The sequence below is a fragment of the Falco biarmicus genome, chromosome Z (genome assembly GCF_023638135.1).
Source record: "Falco biarmicus isolate bFalBia1 chromosome Z, bFalBia1.pri, whole genome shotgun sequence".
In the NCBI taxonomy this organism is placed as follows: Eukaryota; Metazoa; Chordata; class Aves; order Falconiformes; family Falconidae; genus Falco; species Falco biarmicus.
Window position 1 is genome coordinate 80,951,504 of NC_079311.1, and position 20,533 is coordinate 80,972,036.

General features: G+C 41.7%; 2 protein-coding genes across 5 annotated transcripts; one reads left to right on the forward strand and one right to left on the reverse strand.

Annotated features, from left to right (window-relative positions):
- Positions 1-9: 9 nt before the first annotated feature.
- Positions 10-12,018, forward strand: POLI (DNA polymerase iota). 4 transcript variants are annotated; one of them, XM_056323875.1, is made up of 10 exons: positions 10-155; positions 1,688-1,813; positions 2,513-2,677; positions 3,447-3,599; positions 4,617-4,853; positions 6,058-6,236; positions 6,505-6,596; positions 7,772-7,905; positions 9,125-9,327; positions 10,375-12,018. In XM_056323875.1, the coding sequence occupies exons 3-10, from the start codon at positions 2,581-2,583 to the stop codon at positions 11,197-11,199; spliced, it is 1,920 nt and encodes a 639-aa protein (XP_056179850.1). In that variant the 5' UTR covers positions 10-155; positions 1,688-1,813; positions 2,513-2,580; the 3' UTR covers positions 11,200-12,018. The 4 variants fall into 4 exon arrangements, with proteins under 4 accessions (XP_056179850.1, XP_056179852.1, XP_056179848.1 ...); XM_056323877.1 differs by having other exon boundaries at positions 30-155; positions 1,691-1,813; XM_056323873.1 differs by lacking the exon at positions 10-155 and adding an exon at positions 692-872.
- STARD6 (StAR related lipid transfer domain containing 6) lies at positions 11,874-20,383 on the reverse strand. Its single transcript, XM_056323879.1, is given in 6 exon segments — positions 11,874-12,567; positions 12,875-12,968; positions 14,021-14,147; positions 15,266-15,392; positions 19,037-19,086; positions 19,235-20,383. Coding segments are annotated over 6 exon segments (636 nt in total). The 5' UTR covers positions 19,325-20,383; the 3' UTR covers positions 11,874-12,419.
- Between the last annotated feature and the right edge of the window lie 150 nt (positions 20,384-20,533).

Sequence of the window (20,533 nt, forward strand, 5' to 3'; positions counted from 1 at the left end):
ACAGAGCGGCAGCGGCGCTGCCGCAGCGGCCCTCGCGGGCGTCTGCGGCCGCCTGAGGGAGCGCGTTACCGGAGGGGAGCTGTGCCGGGCCGGTAGGGCTCGGGCTCCCCGGCGGCGGAGGCTGGAGGAAGCCCGGAGCGGGACGGCGCCGGCAGGTACTGGGGCGGGAGGAAACCGTGCGGCGCGTCTCGTCCCGATTAGCCCCCAGCGTGAGGGAGCGCGGTGGGCGCCCGGGGCCGGTCTGGGGACGCCGCCGCGGCGCTGGAGCCCACCGGGGCAGGGACGCTGGCACGCCATAAGGCCGCCCTTGCCCGTGTTCTCCGCCGAGGTGCCCAAGCACAAAGCACCCCGCAGCCCCCACGTTCAGTTTATTCGTGTCCTCCGCCCCGCCCCGCTCCCCCCACCCCCCCACCCCCGCCCGCCTTCCCCTCACCCGGCCGGGGGCCGCCGGCCCTGCCGAGCTTGGGCCTTGCACCACGAGCTAAACCCCAGGCAGCCCCGTCACGGAACCCGGCGGCCCCGCCGCAAAGCCCACAGCGCACCCCCGAAGGGCTGCGTCCCCCGCGTCCTCCTCAGAGCCACCCGGGGGCGTCCCCTGGGGGCGCCCGGGCCCGACCGCCTGCGGAGGCCTCGGCCCTCGCCTCGGCGGCGCTAGGACCTGCGCGGCACGGCCGGGCGCCTCCTCCCCGGGGCGGGCGCAACGCGAAGGGGCCGCAGCAGTGCGGCCATCCCCGCTGGCAGTGGCGCTCGGCGGGAGCGGTGGCTGAGTCAGCGTTGCGGCGGCATGGAGCCTTTCGCGCCGCCCACGGAGGAGGATGAGGACGACTGGCTTCGGCCGCAGCCGGGCGGCGAGGCCGCTGCGCCCGCCCCGTGTGAGCTCGGCCGGCAGTGGGGCGGGGAGCAATGGCGCCGGCTGCGGAGGGGAGCGGCGGCGGCGGCGTGCCCGCACCCCCCCCTTTCGCTGGCCGGGGACACGCGTGGGGCTCGGAGGGGCAGGGACGGCAGGAGCGAGCTCCCCGTGGCGCCGTCCCGGGGCAGAGCCTCTCCTGGGCAGCCACAGTCCCGGCCGCTCCGGCTGGCGTTACCGCCGTGGTGCCGCTCCCAGCCGGGGGCCGCGCCCCCAGAGGGGCACACGGACCGGGCTTGCGGCTGGACTGTCTGCCCACGGGGTTATTTTCACCTCAGGGAAAGAAACACTTTTTTTTCGTAATTTTTTTTTTTTTTTGACCTTGGCTGGCTTGTTTTTGTAGCAGGGTTTGCCGTTTGTCAGATGGCGATTTGCCATCTTCGTTGGCCAGCCCTGGGAAAGGCAGATATTTGATAGAGCTGTCTGAAGTAGAGACAAAACCAGATTATTTCACAGAAATACATTAAAAAAAGTTACAGTGTTTCGTTGTGAAAGAATATTGTATCAGTAAAGCAATGTTCTAAATCAGTTATGTGAAAAACAAATACAACTGACCCCCCCAAAACCGGGAGCGATTAGTAGTAAGCTGAGTTGTTATGGACAATTTACACACTTTAAGTAATCCTAGAATTAATGCAACGGCAGAATTAGTATAAAACTTGTAAATTTTATAGTTTTCTTGTAATATGTTTATTACTCTGGATTAACATTTTAAAAAATGGTAACATTGCATGTTAGGTGGCGAGTAATTTTTAATCTGTTCATTTGCTTTCCCTGCAGCAGGCCACAGCAAGTCCGTATCAGCAAGAAGCACAGCACGCAGAGTGATTGTGCACATTGACTTGGACTGCTTTTATGCACAAGTAGAAATTATCCGTAATCCTGAATTAAGAGACAAGCCTTTAGGTATGAGTTACTTTGCTGTTAATTTGGAGATTATGTGTATTCAGGCAGAAAAAAAACTAAGGATGTGAGTAAACTGAGGATGTGACTGTGTGGTGAGGTACGCCAGAGCCCGTAACCACATCCAGAGTGAGCAAGGTACACTCTAGACTCTGTGTGGCTCTGACTACAACGTTAATAAATCCTCTTGAGCGCAAGTACAGGCACTTGCCAACGTGTCTGAGCAGTTCTGGGCATTGAATCTGGTTTATAACATGGGCATAGAGAGGGCTGAGCTCCCCAAATGAGCCAGAGCCTTTTGACACAGTCATGCTTAAAGCACACTTTATTCCACCCAGGAGTTAAGAAGGAATGCAAGGCAGTTGGTAGTGTCTTATGATCAGTGAAGAAAGTACATCCAAAAAATGACTATTACATAAAGAGCACTTTCATGGGTAAGTTGCCTAAAAAGGCCCAAAATTGAGAGCAACCATACAATGGGAAAAAAACATCTATAAGGTTTTAAAATGTTCTTACCATCCAGTAATTAAATCAAGAGATCTGTCCTTCTCATGATCTTCGTAAAATAAGACTGTTGTGTTGCTTTGTCTGCTTGTTCTGTGGCATGGAGTTCTGATCAAAGCATATGCTTTACAGTGGCATTAACGTAATGTAGTCTCTGTGAAGTACCAAGAAACCTAAACTTTAAAAAAATATTTTTAGGTGTGCAACAGAAATACATCGTAGTTACCTGTAACTATGCAGCCAGAAAACTTGGAGTTAAGAAACTGATGTCTGTCAAGGATGCTAAGGAGAAGTGTCCTCAGCTGATCCTGGTTAATGGGGAAGATCTAACTCCATACAGGGAAATGTCGTACAAGGTTACAGGTACAAAATTAACAATTTTCCAGTAGAGGCCAAACGCTTCCTGTTAAACTGTGTGTGGGTGCACACGTGTGCAACAGTATTTGGGATTTTCCTGCTCCAAAAGTTTTTATTAAAATGAGCCTCATTGCATGGTGATACTACTTACAACGTCAGCATTTCATAAAATAAGCTTGGTTGCATTCTAGGTCTGGCACTAAACATATCCTGCTGGTGTTATATGGGATTTATACCCTGTGTTAGGATTATGCCTGTGTAGTTCTTTAGGAACATTTTTTCTTACTTAAATACTGGCTGCAGTAATATTTTTGTAAAGGTGAAGCAACGAGGATGGAATGCTGAAGCAGCCTTCAGGTGGGGGGATCTTCTGCAGCATCTCTTAAATGATACACCAGCATTATCACCGATTACTGCTTTTCACATGAGCAGTGTTAGCAGGGGAAATAATAATGTAAAAGTGAAAGCCCACATAGCTGGGAAACAGATTTCCTTAGGAGAAAGTATGCAGAGGTTAAAAAACAAATGAAGAAAGAAGGAAGAGATTCAGGGAGAAGAAAAGTAGATGACAGAGGTAGTTGTGGGATGAAGAAATATTCCTCCTCTTCACCTTTGCTAAAACAAGTGCCTTATTTTATCTGGAAGAGAACATAGTTCCTTTTTGTGCAAGCATCCTCCTTGAATCCATGGGAAATCAGCTATGGATTGATGCAGACTTGAAAACCTCACATTATTAGCTGTGTGCATATTATCCTTGGGTATCTTTTCTTCTTAGAGCTGTTGGGGGAATTTTGTCCGCTGGTGGAAAGGCTTGGGTTTGATGAAAATTTTGTGGATATCACAGAGATTGTGAAGGAAAGAGTAAACCAGTTACAGCAAAGCAGATGTTCCAGAGTCTGTGTGTCTGGCCATGTATACAACAACCAAGGTGAGTTAAGCGTTCTTCATACTGAAAAATATGTAACATTGTGAACATCAGCGTGCAAACATTTGTGAAGTTCAGTACATAGTATCTGTCAGCTTCTAAGTACTGTCCAGAGCTGAACAGCTGGAAACTTGTATTGCTCCGTGCTTGGTTTCTGTATTTGAGAAGAGTACGTGTATCTCAAATGTTAATCAGTGCTGCAGTCAGATGGCAGTAAAAATCTACCACATCTCTGTGGTAGATGAGCACGTACAACAATTTGGGAGAAGATATTTTCCTTGCCCTTTATAAGTTTTTACTGTAGTAAGACATAGAATTTTGTTTCAGCTTGAATGTTGTTGTCAATTGGCAAAATGGAATTAGTTTTTTAACAGTTGGTTTTTTAACGGATTTTTTTAACAAACAAAAACCTAAATGTTTGCTACAGCCATTAGGTCAGGAATAGATTTACTGAGACTGAAGTAGCTAACTGAGCTGTTTCATACGTCATCAAACATGAACACAGTAGCTATATTATGATACTCAGAGCACGTTCAGTAGCTGTGATACTCATTTCATGCACTAGGAAGGAAAGCAGTTGGGTTTTTTCCCAGACTTCACGCTATTGCGATAACTTTGAATGTGGTTTGGAGAGGAGGGAAAAGCCTGATTTGTCCTTTGCCTCATTTGACATTTGCATGTGAGTTATAAAGGCTTAGCTGCGACAGCCCTCTAAATTATAAAGATTTGTAAATCTCTGTTTCGGTGACATTGGTACAAGAATCTGTGATATTTAATGCTTTTCTTTGATATCTCTTAATATATTGTATTTTATATTTAAAACACTCTCTAAATATTATTCTTCCTGGACAGAATGCCCCTGGTTTTAGACAACAGCTTGGATACAGAAACCATGGCACTGCCACTCAACCCGTGAGACCGTACTTTCTTGTACTGCTTTAATGCAATGAAGAAAATATCTACAGCTAGAGAATTAGCTAACAGTTTACATACTGAATGCTGCTTTCTTTTTCTTTGCAGCTATCAATTTGCATGATACAACGCACTTAGGACTAGTTGTTGGATCTCAGATTGCAGGAGAGTTCAGGGAAGCCATATATGCGAGACTGGGCCTCACAGGCTGTGCAGGGGTGGCCTCTAACAAATTACTGTCAAAACTAGTATCTGGGACCTTTAAACCAAATCAGCAAACTGTTCTTCTGCCTGAAAGCTGTCAAGATCTACTATGCAGCCTTGATTGCATCCAAAAAGTGCCTGGTAAGTATGGTGCTATGAGCAGTGATGGAGGGCATACTGACAACTCTTAAGATGCTAAGAAAAACTAGTGAAAAAATTAGAGCTGAAAGAAATTTAAACTCTAGTTCTCGCAAGCAGGCAGCGGGCTGTGCAGGTGTGTGTTTAGGGTGCTGTCTTTTCTTTTTCAAAAGCTGTTTGAGTTTTGTTTAGCAGAAGGAATGAAAGGACTTTGGTTTTCTTAATTTTCGGTTGGGATATAAATGTGTTGCAGCACTTTACAGGATGCCTTCAAAAATACTAAAATACCAGTTTATTTTTATTGAAGTCCACACATTGTGGTTGATACTAGGTTTTCAACACAAACTCCTTTAAACTTACTGATTGGAAACCTACTGACAGTTACTAAACCAGCCTGTTAAGAGCCTGACAGAATACTCTGAGGAAGTACTTTGCCTAATTATTCTATGTTCACACTGCACTGTTGGCTGGGAAGCATTGATAATTGATATAGGCTACATGTGGAGACCTTTGCTGGGTCCCAGTACAGCTTTTCTAACGGCAGATTCTAAAATTCAAATGGCAACTCACTAAAGATGCTGCTGAAAAGCCTCTGTTGCAGGAGTGAAAACAACTGTCAGTACTACGTGGGTGGGCATTTTTTATGTGTATGTGTTTATATAAATTTTCACTTTCCTGTGTATTTTTAGTTGGAAGAAGGGTTCACTGGAGTCAAGAAGACGCTCAATATGAGTTATGCATCTTGCTCAACTTTATTAGTTTCTAACACTACTCACATAGAACCGATACACATGCATATTCGTAAAGCAGAAATATAATTGGTTAGTAGTCTCTAAATGCACGCGGTTCTCACACCCCTAATTATCATGACTGAAATAAGCATTCTATCCATGTAGCTAATTGTGTTGCTGTGCTTCAGCCTTGTAGTTTGTTACTCCCTATTTTCCCGTACGGTCCCTATCTCTTGGCCCTGCACCTCTTTCCCAGCAGCTGTAGCTCGTTACAGCCACGGCCTGTTGGCACAACATAATGACTTGGTCTCAGGATTCAAGAGTAGCTCAAGGCTACCTTTCTTGTTACCTTCAGCACAGCAACTTCAGCACAATTCTGATTACAGGCCTATTCTAATACCAGGCCTGGATTGTGCAGGTCTTCAGAGATTCTAAGGCCATGCTTCTGCAGCCATTCTTCTACACGTTTTATTTAGGCATTGGCTACAAAACTACCAAACGTCTTGAAACCCTTGGTGTTAAGAACGTGTGTGATCTTCAAGCATTTCCACCTGCCATGTTAGAGAAAGAACTGGGTGTTTCTATTGCTCAGCGTATCCAAAAACTCAGTTACGGAGAAGATGACTCCCCTGTGACTCCATCAGGCCCTCCTCAGGTACAAGTATTGTTCTGAAGTACTTTACAAAGAGGAAAAAAAATTGCTTTTAGTTTTATACAGCTTTGCTGAACTAACCAAAATGATGAATTTTTGTATGTATTCTCCAGTACAACTCAATGCGTAACTCTCCTGAAGTTCAGTTGAGCTCTGTATGTGAAAGATCTCTTGGTGTTAATTCTACACACTTAATTATGATACTTTTTTTCCTCTTAAGAATTTTGAAGTAAATATAAAATCAAAAGGACTTATGTGGGTTTTTTTTCAGTCCTTTAGTGATGAAGATTCTTTTAAAAAATGTTCATCAGAAGTGGAAATTAAAGAGAAAATTGAAGAACTGCTTCCTAACCTATTAGACAGGTGACTGTCTTCAATACTCTCTGATGACTGAAATTGTGACCTGAAGGGACTTGGAGTGTTATGTTTGGTTTGTCTCATAATCTACATTTCTTCTCTCAACAAAATGCATTTATAGGGACAGCACCTGCTTCTCCAACCTCCCCTTTGGTCTTTATCAATTCATGGATTCATGGATTGTCCTGCTGTATTGCCTCACTTTCCTCTTGCCCCCATCTTTTCTCTTGCCCCCAGGATGGCTGCCAGCCCTTCTGTCCCTTTGCAGCTTCTCTGTTAAGGATCTCTGCGTATTCTGTCTGCTGATCCTTCTCCGTTGCTTTGATTGTGTGTCACACAGTATCTGGTGGTCTTCACTAATCTGTGTGAGGGACCCTAGGTTGTCTTTCTCTACTTTCAGACCCTTGGTGATCACCATTTTTGCACGCCTGCTGTAGAACAGCAGTCTTTTTTCTGTCAGGCTGAAAGAATGTTTTCATTTCTTCCTATTTCCCTTACCCTGTGAACCCAGGCAGTATCCAAGCCCAAGATACTCTACAAAAACACCAGCATAGTAGGAGAGGATGCATTTACTCCTGTCTTGACTACTTTGACTTCCCTATCCCCCCCTTCTATCCTATGGCTCTCTTTAGCCTTAAAATCATCTACAGTTCTTAAAGGTTTTCTGTCCCCCTATCCATGCAAGTCTCACAATAGATATGTCCATTTTAGTGGCATTAACACTGTGGGCAAGCAGTCTTTTATCTGCATCTCAGACACTGCTCTGTAATCACAAAATTTGAAGTGCTAACCTTTCGCTGCTAAAGCGGGGGGATGTTTCCTTGAAAAGCAAAAAGCTAAAAGCTGAGGATTGTACAGGGTATTAACTTCATAGACTGTACTGCTTCTAATGTATTAAATACTGAAATGTGGCAATGTTGCAGACTGACCCACTTAATTTTCACATTCACTTCAGCTAAGACTCATGGGAGACAGTATTCACATTGTATGGAACTTCTAACTTACGGGTAATTAAGGGAACCAGCTAGGACCCAAAGCTGCCCGTATAATCAGTGACCCAAAGCCAGAAGGTGGGAGACATCCATAATACTTAATTTGACTTGGTAACCTAGATGCTGTGACAGTTTCCATAGACCCTCTGAAAAATACTTAATTGGTTTGTGCCCATTAATGCTCCATAGAATATACAAAGATGGAAGACAACCACACACAGTAAGATTGACCATCCGTCAGTTCTCCTCAACTGATAAATGCTTTAACCGGGAAAGTCGTCAGTGTCCTATTCCACCTCATCTCGTTCAGAAATTTGGAAAAGGTAAACTTAGAATTTTTGAAAGCATCAGCTTTGTGCTGCTACCACCTAACTTCTCTGTACAATTCCGTCATGTAATGTCATGGTGATATTCCGTACACTTAGTATTTGGAAACTTTTCTGTTTGATGACATATGCTAAAACCATACAGAAATCCACTGCAGGCATAACTTCTATGTTACTACCATGTTTTAACCCAGTCTGGCTGGATTCCCTGCAGTAAATTTCTTGGTGGGGTGGGAAAGGGTGACTGGAGGCTGCTTCCCAGATTAGTAATCTGCTTTTCTCTGTTACGGATTTGAATTACATTCTCAGTTTCATTATGTAATTCATCTTTTTGATGTACTTCTGAAAATTAATAACATAAAGACTCTCGCCCTTCTCAGACTTAAGCTTTCCAACCAGCAACTGCAATTCATTTGACACTTCATTCAGATTGGGGTAAGGAAATAAATCTGAATCACTGCTGTATCAGCACACTGTATCACTGTTCCCTGACCTCAATTCCCAAATTACTTCTCAATGGCCTAGAGAAGCTGTTGAAATTCTGTGTAGCTTCCCACTTCAAAATTGCTACTGACTTCTACATTGGAGGAGACTAATAATTACTGTCAACTCATAGAGTCATACAAACTCCAATAAACCATACGGTTATTACCAGCGTTGGGGTAATGGTATATACTGACACGGCTCTGTAAAGGACCTTTTTGGTACAATTGGATTATTTTTCAAATCTATTCAGCTTGGCTTCTATTCTGTAATTCTTCTTTTCTAACCTAAGTACATACTATAAAGTAATCATCACAGCTGTGAAATTAAGTGTTTTTACTGGGGGGGGGGGGGCGGGGGAAAGCCTGTTATTTAGTTGAGGACATACCTGACAGGGCAGAATGAACATCTTAACAACTATATATCCACAGATTATTTTGGAAGCCACTAGCAGTGTTCAGAATTTAATACTTCGATTCATGTTTTGAGATGAATAAAGGCTTCCCTAGGGTATAAAGGTGGGAGTTACAAATATTCTTATATTGCTAAGAACAGTACTGTATACTCAGTTCTTACATATGACTGATCTCTTTATTTCTGTGCACATGCAAAATGTTGAAAGTTCAGAATGTGGAGCTGTAAGTTTGCCTTTGCCCTTTGCTATTTCAATCAATCTTATTTGGTCACTTTTGATTACATACACATTGCTTTTTTCCAACCTTTTTTCTTTTAGAAAGCAGCAACATTTTATCCCCATTGGTTGATATACTAATGAAACTCTTTCGAAAGATGGTAGATGTAGATCTACCATTTCATCTTACCCTTCTCAGTGTCTGCTTCTCCAACCTCAAAAATCTTCCTAGCAGCAAGAAAGGATCAATTGGTTTCTATCTAAAGCAGATGTCACCAGCATCAGGCTCTCATAAACGTGTCTGGGTAAGCTGAAAGATACTGAAAACTATCTACAGATAAGTCATAAGATACTTCTGTATTTATGATACAGATTTAAACCTTAAATGAAGATTTATTTGGAGTCTTCTGAGCGGGTGTTACTCGTTTGCTTTCTTTCATTAGACAGCTTGCTTAAAAGAGGTTTAATACTATCTTGAATGAGACAGCCAGCTAGGTTATCAAGCCCCTTAACTGAAGAGAACAGAATTCCATAGGAGAGCTTATGTCTTCTAAAAAATAACTGCTGAATTTGGCTGTTCATTCCAGTAAGATCTGCCCTTTATTTAGCATCTGTGAAAAAACAGGCCACTTATTCAGGTATTATCATACTGAAGCATCTTTTACCATAGACTAAAATCTCCTTAAAGTTACTTATAACTTACCTCATTGCTTTTATTAAGATACTTTCACAGTGAGTATTTCCCTTACTATGCATTCTCAGGTCACCCTGTTCAGACTACAGATTATTCAAAGATTCAACTCTGTATTGGCCACTAGTTTCTGATCGAGTGAACTTCCAATTCCTGCTCAGAACTGAGCAAATCTCCTACCTCCCAGCTGCATATGCTAGACAGCATAGGAGTTAGCTGTATGTGGAAACACTGCAAAGTATTTCCACAAGATGCTTTCAGTACATAATATAAAAACTCTGTAACTTCAAAATTATGTTTTGTAATGTTTACCGTTTCCTTCTGGACCTAGCAGTTCTGCATATTGATAAGCTTGTCTGTTTCTCAGCTGCTCAGGAATGTGACATATAACATCATACCGTGTATTCCAAAGCTCCAGAGTTTTAAAGCAATAAAATGTAAATTTGAAGTATTTGCTACTTCAAAATACAAAAAGGATTCCTACATGTGTGTACATTTTAAGGCCTATGTTTGAATATAAGATTTCAAAAATCATTACCGATCATCATAAGGGAAAAAAACCAATTACTGTCTGTTAAGGAATAATTTTAAGTTGCTGTTAGTAAAATAGTGCTTGGCCACTAGTAGACTGCACAGAACATACTAATTTTTTTTGCCACAGGAAACGGAAGATGTCTCACAAGGTGAGGGAAGTGTTTCTTGGAACCAGAACTGCAACAGAACTGGAACTGCAAAAACTAGGAAACTTTCAGAGGAAAAGAAAAGCGGTATTAAAAAAGTAGGAGTTCCTGACATCCCCTTTTTTTTGCTGCCTTCTGACATTGACCAGGAAGTCTTCAAGGAACTTCCAAAAGATATTCAAAAAGAAATTATTTCTGAAAAAACAGAAGCAACACCTACTGAGAATGTTTTGGGTGAGCCATCAGTATGTTTTGCAGAAGAGGTACACAGCACTTCCCCACATTCTAAGGGACTGAACAGTGACACATGCTCTGCAGGGTGCAGTATACCTCTCACGTCAGCCCATGAATCTTCAGCTGTGCTTGCACACAGGTCTGGGGCCAGCTGTCCTTCTGAGCATCCCAGAAGTGCACAGACAAGCAGTGGTACGGAAAAACAACCTACTGACTCTATGACCATCAGAGAGAGAGAACCATCATCTCTGGAAGCTGGAGCCAGCCAAACTGTACTGCATGTCCCTGTCTTGGATGAAGATAAGCAGGCCTTTGAAACAACTTCTGAGGGTAAAACGTCTAGTAGGCCAGCAGGAACTGTATTTCCTCCCAATGTTGACACAAAGACTTTTTATGAACTACCTGCAGATGTGCAAAATGAACTACTAGCTGAATGGAAGAGTCAGGAACATGTGTCCAAAACTTCTAGGGATAAACCCCCTGAAAAGCCTAAAACAAATAAAGGAAGAAGGAATACAGCATCATGTTTATCACAGTCTAACAGTTTACTAAGATATTTTAAGCCACAGTGATAGAAGTATCATCAAGACTTCCAGAAGTATTCATACCACCTTGTAAAACTGGTATTGTTTTTAATAATACTGAAAGAATCAGCACTTGTAGGCACTTTATTTATGGAAAGTTTACTATACATTGTGAAGATGTGAATATTAAAAATACGTTTTTGGCAACTTTTGACATAAAACCTGCTGGTGACTCTGTTAGGTAGCAATTAGTCTGTCTTATTTTTCTTTCCTATAAATTGACATTTATCTGAGGAATCTTCAGTTGTTGACCTAAAACTAGTATAGTATGTAAACATATTTAGTATTTGCTATTAATACCTTAATCCGGTGACTGGGGGGAAAGGAATTTTTACTTTAATTTCACTGAGTTACATACTACGTATGCAGTTAATTGTTTCTAACAATGTGGGAGGGGATTGAGCAGAGAAGATGAAAGCAATTTTTACAGTATTCTTTAATGTGCCCCACTGTTCCTATGATCTGTAATGGAAATTGCTATTTGCGTGGCCATCGCCATTTCCTGCAGTTAACTCACAACTAGAAGTACTAGAAATACTCAGGGGTAACAGGGAACATTACTTGCAGATGAATCGTATTACCAGCTTGTTCCTGGAAGTTAGTCAGCATGTAAAAAGTGTTTAAGTTTGGTGCTCAGGATTCAGAAGACTACAAACTCTATGTATAAAAAGCAGCTTTTAATGAGATGCCAGATACAAATTAATCAGGCTTTTCTTTAAATATTTCATTCCAAAACAAGTGAAATAGTTGCTAATTACACTTGTACACTTACAGTTAATAAACATGTTTAAAGTCTCTAGTACACAAGATGTTTCCTTGTTTCAGTCAAGAGTACATAATTGAGGTAAGAATTTATCAGTGTGTTTAAAGCTATGGCAAAATATTTGACTATGGTATTTACACATTGCTGTAATTTGTATCACCAGATTCTTGTGTGTATATATAGATTCTCTGCATATAAAGTGCAAAAATACTACAAAACATCACCTGATTACATTGAAAGCGACATCCTATACTTTGATGGCACTTCAGTGTAAATTCTTGATCATTCCCAAGAACTAAGAAAACCAGCACTCACCATTTTAACAGTTAAAGCTTTATGTATTTCCACATAAACCACAATTAAAATAAACTTCATCATCTACTTTAAAAATTAATCCAAGTAGAAGATGCATGTGACTTAGGTGCTTATTATTTTCCACTTACATTTAATTATGGTCTTTCAAGGCTTTCAGTCCAGCCCTTGTATCGGTGATTATGAGATAAGTAGGCAATGCTGTCTCCACTACAGAACCTGGAAGCATTCCTCCTAGTTCTGGCTGAATAAATACAACTAGCATAGAATGCTCTGGATTCCTGTGAGGAAAGGAGCACAATCTGTCAGTTAACACTTGTAACTCCTGCCATGAAACTTACTTGAGATGTACAAATGTTAACAATTTGTAGTCCATCCCCCTTGAAATTACTAACACTGAAAAGTGGAGGATGTACAAAGTTTCAATTGTTTCAAAAGATCGTCTGAGGCACAAAACACTTCCCAGGAATAAAACTGTCGAAATAATTTTTTTTAAATAGTTGCACGGTTCAGTAGATTTCAAGCTTTGTACAAGGAAGACAACTGAGTAACTGAAGATGCTAACAGAAGAGGGCTTTAAATACTTACTCGGGCAAAGGTGAACACACATAGCCACAGGGATTGTTATAGCCTCGGACACAAGAGGGAGTTGGAGGGCAGCTGGAATATTCCACGCTGAGGGCTACATGCCACCACACACAAAAAACAAAACCAAATTAATTATGTTTATATATGTCAATCATACGATTCAAAAATACCTTTTAAAAACAAACTACTCCAACTGCTATAGGATGGCACAAGATCTCACAATATGGCATTCTGTAGGTGAAACACCTAAAGGTCATTAAATACTTATTTATGCAAGTAATTCAACAAATATAAAAACTTCTAGAGATGTTTGGGCAGGCATACCCAAAAGTATTATCCTTGAGACATGATTACTCATGCTTAAGTGTTGAGGTGTGGCTTAGTTCGGGACAAAGAAGTCAGTTTGTCAGCAGATGTCATTAATTAGTAAACACAACTGCAGAGATGATGAGGAAACTGCTGTACACATGCACAGTAGTAGTTAGGAGGGGTTGTTTTGTGAAGTTATCCATTACTTTTGCGTAGTAAAGTATTGTCATAATATGGCTTGAAAAATAGATAGGTCAGTAAAGTTCCAAGATGAAAAATGTTTTATGCCATGTACTAAGATCCACCCAAAGGAAAAAGATTAGCACAGAAATGGAGTAGCAGTGAGGTATTTTCCTGGTTGGCCATATAGTTGTAACATTAGTAATTTCAGATTTTGTAGAAGTTTATAGAGCCAAACTCAAAGAAAATCAAATATGGGGCAAATTAGCAGTTCACTCTAAGAACAGAATATTGGGCAAGTAGCACCTGGTCAGGAAGCCATTTAAGTACAGAAAGGTGTTCTTAAAGAAACACTAAATTTCCATAGTGAAATAAATTCTACATTTTCACACTACTACTACTACATTTTGTTCAATTTCTCAAAGAGAGGCATAATAGGAGAATAAACCAAGAATGCAGTGTTTCCTTTGAGGATCAATTTTGATCGTTTCAGTATTAACTAAAACAACTTTGTTCTGGGGATAAACAGGAGGGGATTGTAAACATTACTAAGGCCACACGCAAAGCAAGGTACTCCGTACTGCATTTAGGCTGCAGGACTTCACAGCCTTAGGATTTCCCAAATGCAGTCAAAATAGGAAAACATGCAGTAGTTACATGCAACCTAGTTAGTTGTAAGGATATCACCAGGGTATGGTTTAACGTGCAGCAGGTCAACAAAATCTCTTGATGAAACCAGTCCCATACCATAACTATGTGTTACACTGTGGTATATACCAGTGTCCTACAAGTAAGGAAAGGTAATTTTTTACATTAGTATGTAAGCTAAGTGTCATCTAATTGGCAAAGCAGCATTACATGTTGAATAATAAGGATGTGACAAAAATGGATTCCTACTTGTTAGCTAAGACAACAGTTATCATCATCTAGTTAGTGCAGAAGTAACATGCCATGAAAGGATTCTACCAGTAGCACAGGGCAGGGATTCACTGCTATCCCTTGTGGCCTAGATTTGAAGCAGGAGTATGGTTTCCATGTGGAAAAACTCAAAATGCACCCATTTAGTGTCCATGTTTGATGGAGCTAGAAAGCTTATTTGCATTAAAATGCACGTACTAGACTGCATACTGTGTTCCAGGACAAAGATGTACAATCTGTTAAACTAAATCAGTTCCAAAAGCAGCAAAGATATCCTATCACCTGACCAACTCTAGCAGATCTGGGCAGAGGAAAGAAAGATAGAGGTTCAGGGAAGACAAAGACAGGAGGAATTTCCCCCCCCCCCCCCCCCAGTTTAGGGAGTACTTTCATACGCTTGAGTCATTCATACATGTGTCGTATGTTCCACATAAAGGGGCATCTCTCTCAAGTGGTTAGATCAAAGCCAACTAACGCAGAACTGATATTCTTCATTGGAGTTCTGGGTTTCCAGACTGCCGAAAACAAAGGACCCAGGCAACTGGAATGCAGACACGGTCCTTCACACTAGCACAGCATCAATGCAATTTGCACACTGCCTTTAACTTTGGTGATTTTTTTAGTTTATGTAAACCATGCTCGCTGAGAGAGGAGCTTTCCCTACATTTTATTGTCATTGATGTCACCTTACTCTTGATGGGGACTTCTGTTGTTCACCACTGACTGAATTCTTGGCATGTTTGAGGCCATTTACTTCATTAGAAATACTTCAATTTACCCTACTTTTTAAATTACTCTAGAATTCCTAAGGGGAAGGATATATTTCATACACATTTCACATAAGCAGGACATTTAGAAGTTTTACTTGAGCTAGAATGTATTTTGCATTGAGAGGTTTCTTCATCCAAGTAGAGGTCTTTTTAGTCACCATAATTCATGCAGAAAGAGTTAAAGTAAAATCTTTGTATTAAATTATCATATTACCTCGTCAATCCTTTCTAACAGCTTGTAAGATTGTAATGCTTTGTCCCATTTGTTTCGATATTCAGGAAGATACATAAAAGGAATAATTTTACTAGAGATTTCCTGAATTATCCCTTCTCCACGGTATCTAGATTGTGCAAAAAAACAGATACTGAATTCACATTTATGAACTGGAAAAGTAAGTTATACAATAATAAGCATCTAGCAGTTTGGGGATGCCAGGCTGTAATGAGGTAAAGTAAATGGACGTAAATGCCCTTGGTGGATTGACTAAGATTCAAGTAGAAATAAAAATTATTATTCTGTAACTGATTTTTGAGACCATTACATTCTTGACAGCCCACATTTTAAATGAATTGTTTGTGAGCTATTACAGAGGAACATGTAAATTTAAACATATGCAATTAATGTATTAATTGATTTTTTCTGTATACTTTCAATCCACTTTGACACTGATTGCAAATCTATTTATGAACTAGCACATACTGGCATTTCTCCAGTTTTGTTCATAATCTTCTGAAGAGTTCAAGGGAGAGTTCACAGAGGGGAAGAGGGGCCTCTCACAAGGAAATAAGAAACTCCTGTAATGCTGGGAACTGCTCACTAATACTGCGAGTTCTCACACCTAGTTCCTGGAGAAACTGTGAATCACTACAGCAAGCACTCACAGACAGCAATTAAACACAAAGGTGAAGGATGCCGTGTGACAACAGATGAGCTCAAAGGAGATTATGCTTGCAAACAGTTTAAGAAACATGAAATCATATTTACAGAACCTGATCATGCACGAGTGTAAGTCAGAAAGAGCAAAGAGAGCCAAGTTCAAACCCAAACACAGAGGCCCTGTAAAATCGTGGGTCTGTTTCTTCACTTTGCAGCAGCTCCTTGTCACCACTTACTGCCTTGGTGGAGCACGTGCAGTGTGGGCGTATACGACTGCTCCAGAAACTTGCTTCTCCACGAACTACAGCAGGTCTGATGGTAACAGAAAACATTTTAATGCCTACTCAAAACCAGCGAAAGTAAGCTGTGGCAGGACCAGGTAATATCAGTATATTCGTATTTGGAATAACTCCCGTGAACTTACGTTTACCAGTCTCCTAAGGAGCTCTTGCTTGCATCCTGTCATATCTTCTCTCCTACACTCAGTGAGTTGTTAACCAGGAAGACTTCTTCTAGGCAAGGCTTCTGAAAGACACAGTTGCTAGAATAAAAGAAAGGGCACACTTCTGAAAAATCTCCATTTCCAGTTTTTACAGTGGATTATGGGGAACACCGGAAAAAGAGGAAGTAAGCCTGGTAAAGGCCACTTGGATCACCAAATCTAATTTCACTATCTTAGGCAAACTGAAATACATACCTCATTGCCTTTCTTGAGCTTAGGTGACATAATCCCAAATGAAATCCTTCTCAGACTTCAACAAACAGCTTAATGCTTCCCTGAACTCTGCTGAAAATATTTCACCTGACTGAAGCAAGGACCTCTATTGCTTTTCACTGCCAGATCCCACACTTAGCAAGTAAAGCAAACTGTTAATACTCCTGCCAATTAAAAAAAGAAACTGGTATTTGTGATATGTGGTTAATAAATATTCAATGTCACACTGAAAATGGGAACAGCTATACTTTTGCTCCTAGAAACAGCTATATCCTTCACAAAAGACACACCAGGGATCAGTACTGCTTATTAATGTGACAAAGATTTGTACAAAAATAAAGATTTTAACTCCCTGAATGAAATGGCAGAAAATACAATGATGCTTCTAACTGCAAAGGACTTGCTACACACAGCTCTGAGTACGACTGAAAATGGCTTCGTGCCTGATTAAAATAATAGCTTTTTTATTTTCCTTCGCAAAAATAAGTCAGGTGCATTCTCATGAATTCTAAGCAACCCAACTCTCATTCCCTCACATCCACCTGTCTTGAAATAAGATCTGAAATACAGTAATAATGCCACACACAAAGTATGCAAATTCTTATTAAGGTAAAGTACTTTTAACACATACTAATGAAATATTACACTATTTTCCATTATAATACTGTAGAGTAATTCTTCTGTAACATTAGTGATAAAGCATTGCCTTCTGTAATTACACCTTCTTTGCTCAAACCTTCAGAAATAATTAGGAAACCAAGCAAGACTTCTGGATTTAGAGTGCCCCTAATCACAAATATCTCATCATACCAAGAACAAAAAAAAAAAAATCAGATGCAAGTTTTCTCTACTGCCTATCTGTCTAGATTAGCGTTTAGTATAATTTAATACTCATTAGGCATTAAAAAAAAAAAAAGGGACACGCTAAGAACATATTGCAAGCGTTCTCTTTTCCTCCACTCTTGCACACTTCTCTTCAGTGAGTTGTTTTGGCAGGGGTTGGGGGTTGGGTTTTTTTTTGCTTTCCCTTAGTTTAATGAGCTTAATGAGCCTGGTGAACAATCACCTGAGTGCCACAGCCACCATAAATGAGAAGCAGAATTGCAGCACCAGGAGAGGCATAGGGAAGAAATGGAGAGTAGAGCCAACTCTATCAGCAACAGCAAGCTGCAAGATCAGCTTAGCCTGCCTTGCTTAACTCCACCCTCAGGCCAAATCTAGCTCTTTAACAGCACAGAATTTACTGCTCAAGAGAAGGAAGGACAGAAGGAGCTGCTCCTCCAGAGATTACACCACTTTCTTCTTCTCAGTACAGTTAGATCAGTTTCAGGTGCCAGGCAGAAAAAGGTACAAAGGACAGATAAGGTAGAGAGAGAGCATAAGCCTATCTGCATGTGTGAGTACCAGTCATTTCACAAGTATGAAAGAGTAAAAAGCAAAGCCCAGCTGGTAAAATGTAATGCCTTGAATAGAATATTCTACCAGGCAGAGTTACTGACTTCAGGCCAAAGCTGTGACTTCATATCTACTTCTTCCATATCACCAAGTGTTACATAGCATTTCATTTTTATAGCACACTTGAAAACTGCTTGGGAAATCCACCTTTTGTATTCCAGCCCTACTTCTGACCCAGCATAACTACAGCACAAAAAACTTCTCTACAGATAACAAAACCAAACTTAACACTTCCACAAAGGACAGAATGTGGTTAACTTTATGTCCTGGTTTCAGCAGGGACGAGTTAAATTTTCTTATTAGCAGCTGGTGCAGTGCTGTGTTTTGTATTTGGTGTAAGGACAATGCTGGTAACACACTTATGTTTTTAGTTGTTGCTAGTATACTAAGTCGAGGACTTTTCAGTTCCTCATGCCCTGCCATCAGGAAGGCTGCAGGGGCACAAAAAACTGGGAGGGGACACAGCCAGGACAGCTGACCCAAACTAGCCAAAGGGATATTCCATACCATAGGATGCTCGATATGTAAATTGGCAGGAGTTGGTTGGGGCCCATGGATCACGGCTGGAGCATCAGTCAGTGGGTGGTGAGCAACTGTATTGTGCACCACTTGGGGTTTTTTTTACCCCTTCCCTTTGGATTTTATTAATCTCCTCTTCTCCCTCCTTTTTCTTATATTTATTATTGTTGTTTTGGGTTTTTTCCCCTCCTGTTTTATTTTAGTTATTAAAATTGCTCTTATCTCAACCCTAGAGATTTACATTCCTTTCTGATTCTCCTCCCCATCCCTCTGGGGGCAGGGAGTGGGCAAGCAGCTGTGTGATACTTAGTTTCTGGCTGAGGTTAAACCATGACACTTTTCCATGTCAATCTTGGGTGTCACTGTTCAAAAAAGACGTTGTTATTCATTACAATGACAAACAAAACATAAATACTTACATATTTCCTGCATACTCTTTTGAAGGCTTTGAAGAAACTGTAACATTTTTCTCAAAGCAGAAAAAGGAAAAATAAAAACTTAGCATTTGATAAAGGGTTGTCAACTAATTTTTAAAGGAAAAGTTTTAAACACTTTTTGCAACAAAATGTATTCAATAAAAATAACTTCATAAACAATAGTAACCAATATTTTCTTACTGAAACTTTTATCACTCTCCATCCTGAAGTATCTTGACTGTATGATATAATTTTTTCTGCAACTCCATCTGCAGTTTTCTTATAGTCCATTTATCTGTAAAGATTTAAAAGTGATTTGCTGGTGTATGATAAAGGCATTCCTTAAAGCAAAAACCACAGAGCTCATTCCTGTTTTCTTTCTACAGGCTTTAGTATATATTAACTGAGTGATTCTATCAAATGAACTTTTTATTCATCATACTCGACTTCTGAAAAACAAAACTCTGTAACTGATTTACAGTCTGGGATACTGAGAAGTAGAGCTGTTGGTGTGATCTAGAGAATGAATAGCAACACCCAGTGAGACACACCATTCACTCCCTATTAAATCCATCCTCACTCCACATTAAAACTTCCCCTCTTTATACAGTTTATGACCTGGGATTCCAGTTCTGCTATGATTTGCTAAAGTCATTAGATTCATAGCAACTTGTGTAGTTAACACACACAAAGCCCAAACAACTGAAGAGGGATTTTTCTTATATCAGAACTTTATGCAACAATCATGTTAAACTGTGCTACTGTGGAAACTCTTTGGCAAGCGAGAGGCCTGGCTCCAGCAGCCGGCAGGTTGCAAACACCAGCGTTTCCAAGACATCCTCCACGCAGCCCTCCCCAATGCAGGCATCTCCGGTGTGTTGCAGCTCCCACCTCCCCAGCCTTCCTCCTTCCACCCAGTACAACCTCTCTCTTGTAGCTCTTCTCATAAGATCATCATCTGTGGTTCTCAGGCCGACAGCACCGAACCCTTCTGCGCTAGTCTCTAGCTAGTCTGCTAGTCTCTCACACCAAGTTACCTTCATACCGAAACCTTTACGGGGCTGCGTGGTGTAAGGGGCGGCACCGACTCTTCCAGAGCTCCCTCAGTGCCATCCCCTGGGATTTAGCCAGCGCCCCAGAAGGCACGATGCCCGCGGGGGGCCAGGGCAGAGAGCAGCACATCACCCACCCTCCGCCGGGCACGAATTCACGGCGCCTCCGGCGAGGTGGGGCCTGGCCGGGCCTACCAGACCCGCGGCCGGCTCAGGGCGCGCTGACAGGCCAAGCCCACCACCGAAAACGCGGCGGAGCCGGAGGCCTGCCTGGCGGGACCCTCCCCCCCGCGGAGGAAGCCCCCCCCGGTAGCCCCCCACGGCGCTCTCCGGGAGAAGCGGCCCTGCCAGCGGGAGCTCAGGGCTGGAGGGAGAGGACACGGCAGCGGCTCACACTCACCTCAGAGGCACGGAGCGGGCGCGGAGCGGGCACCGACCGTCCCCGCCC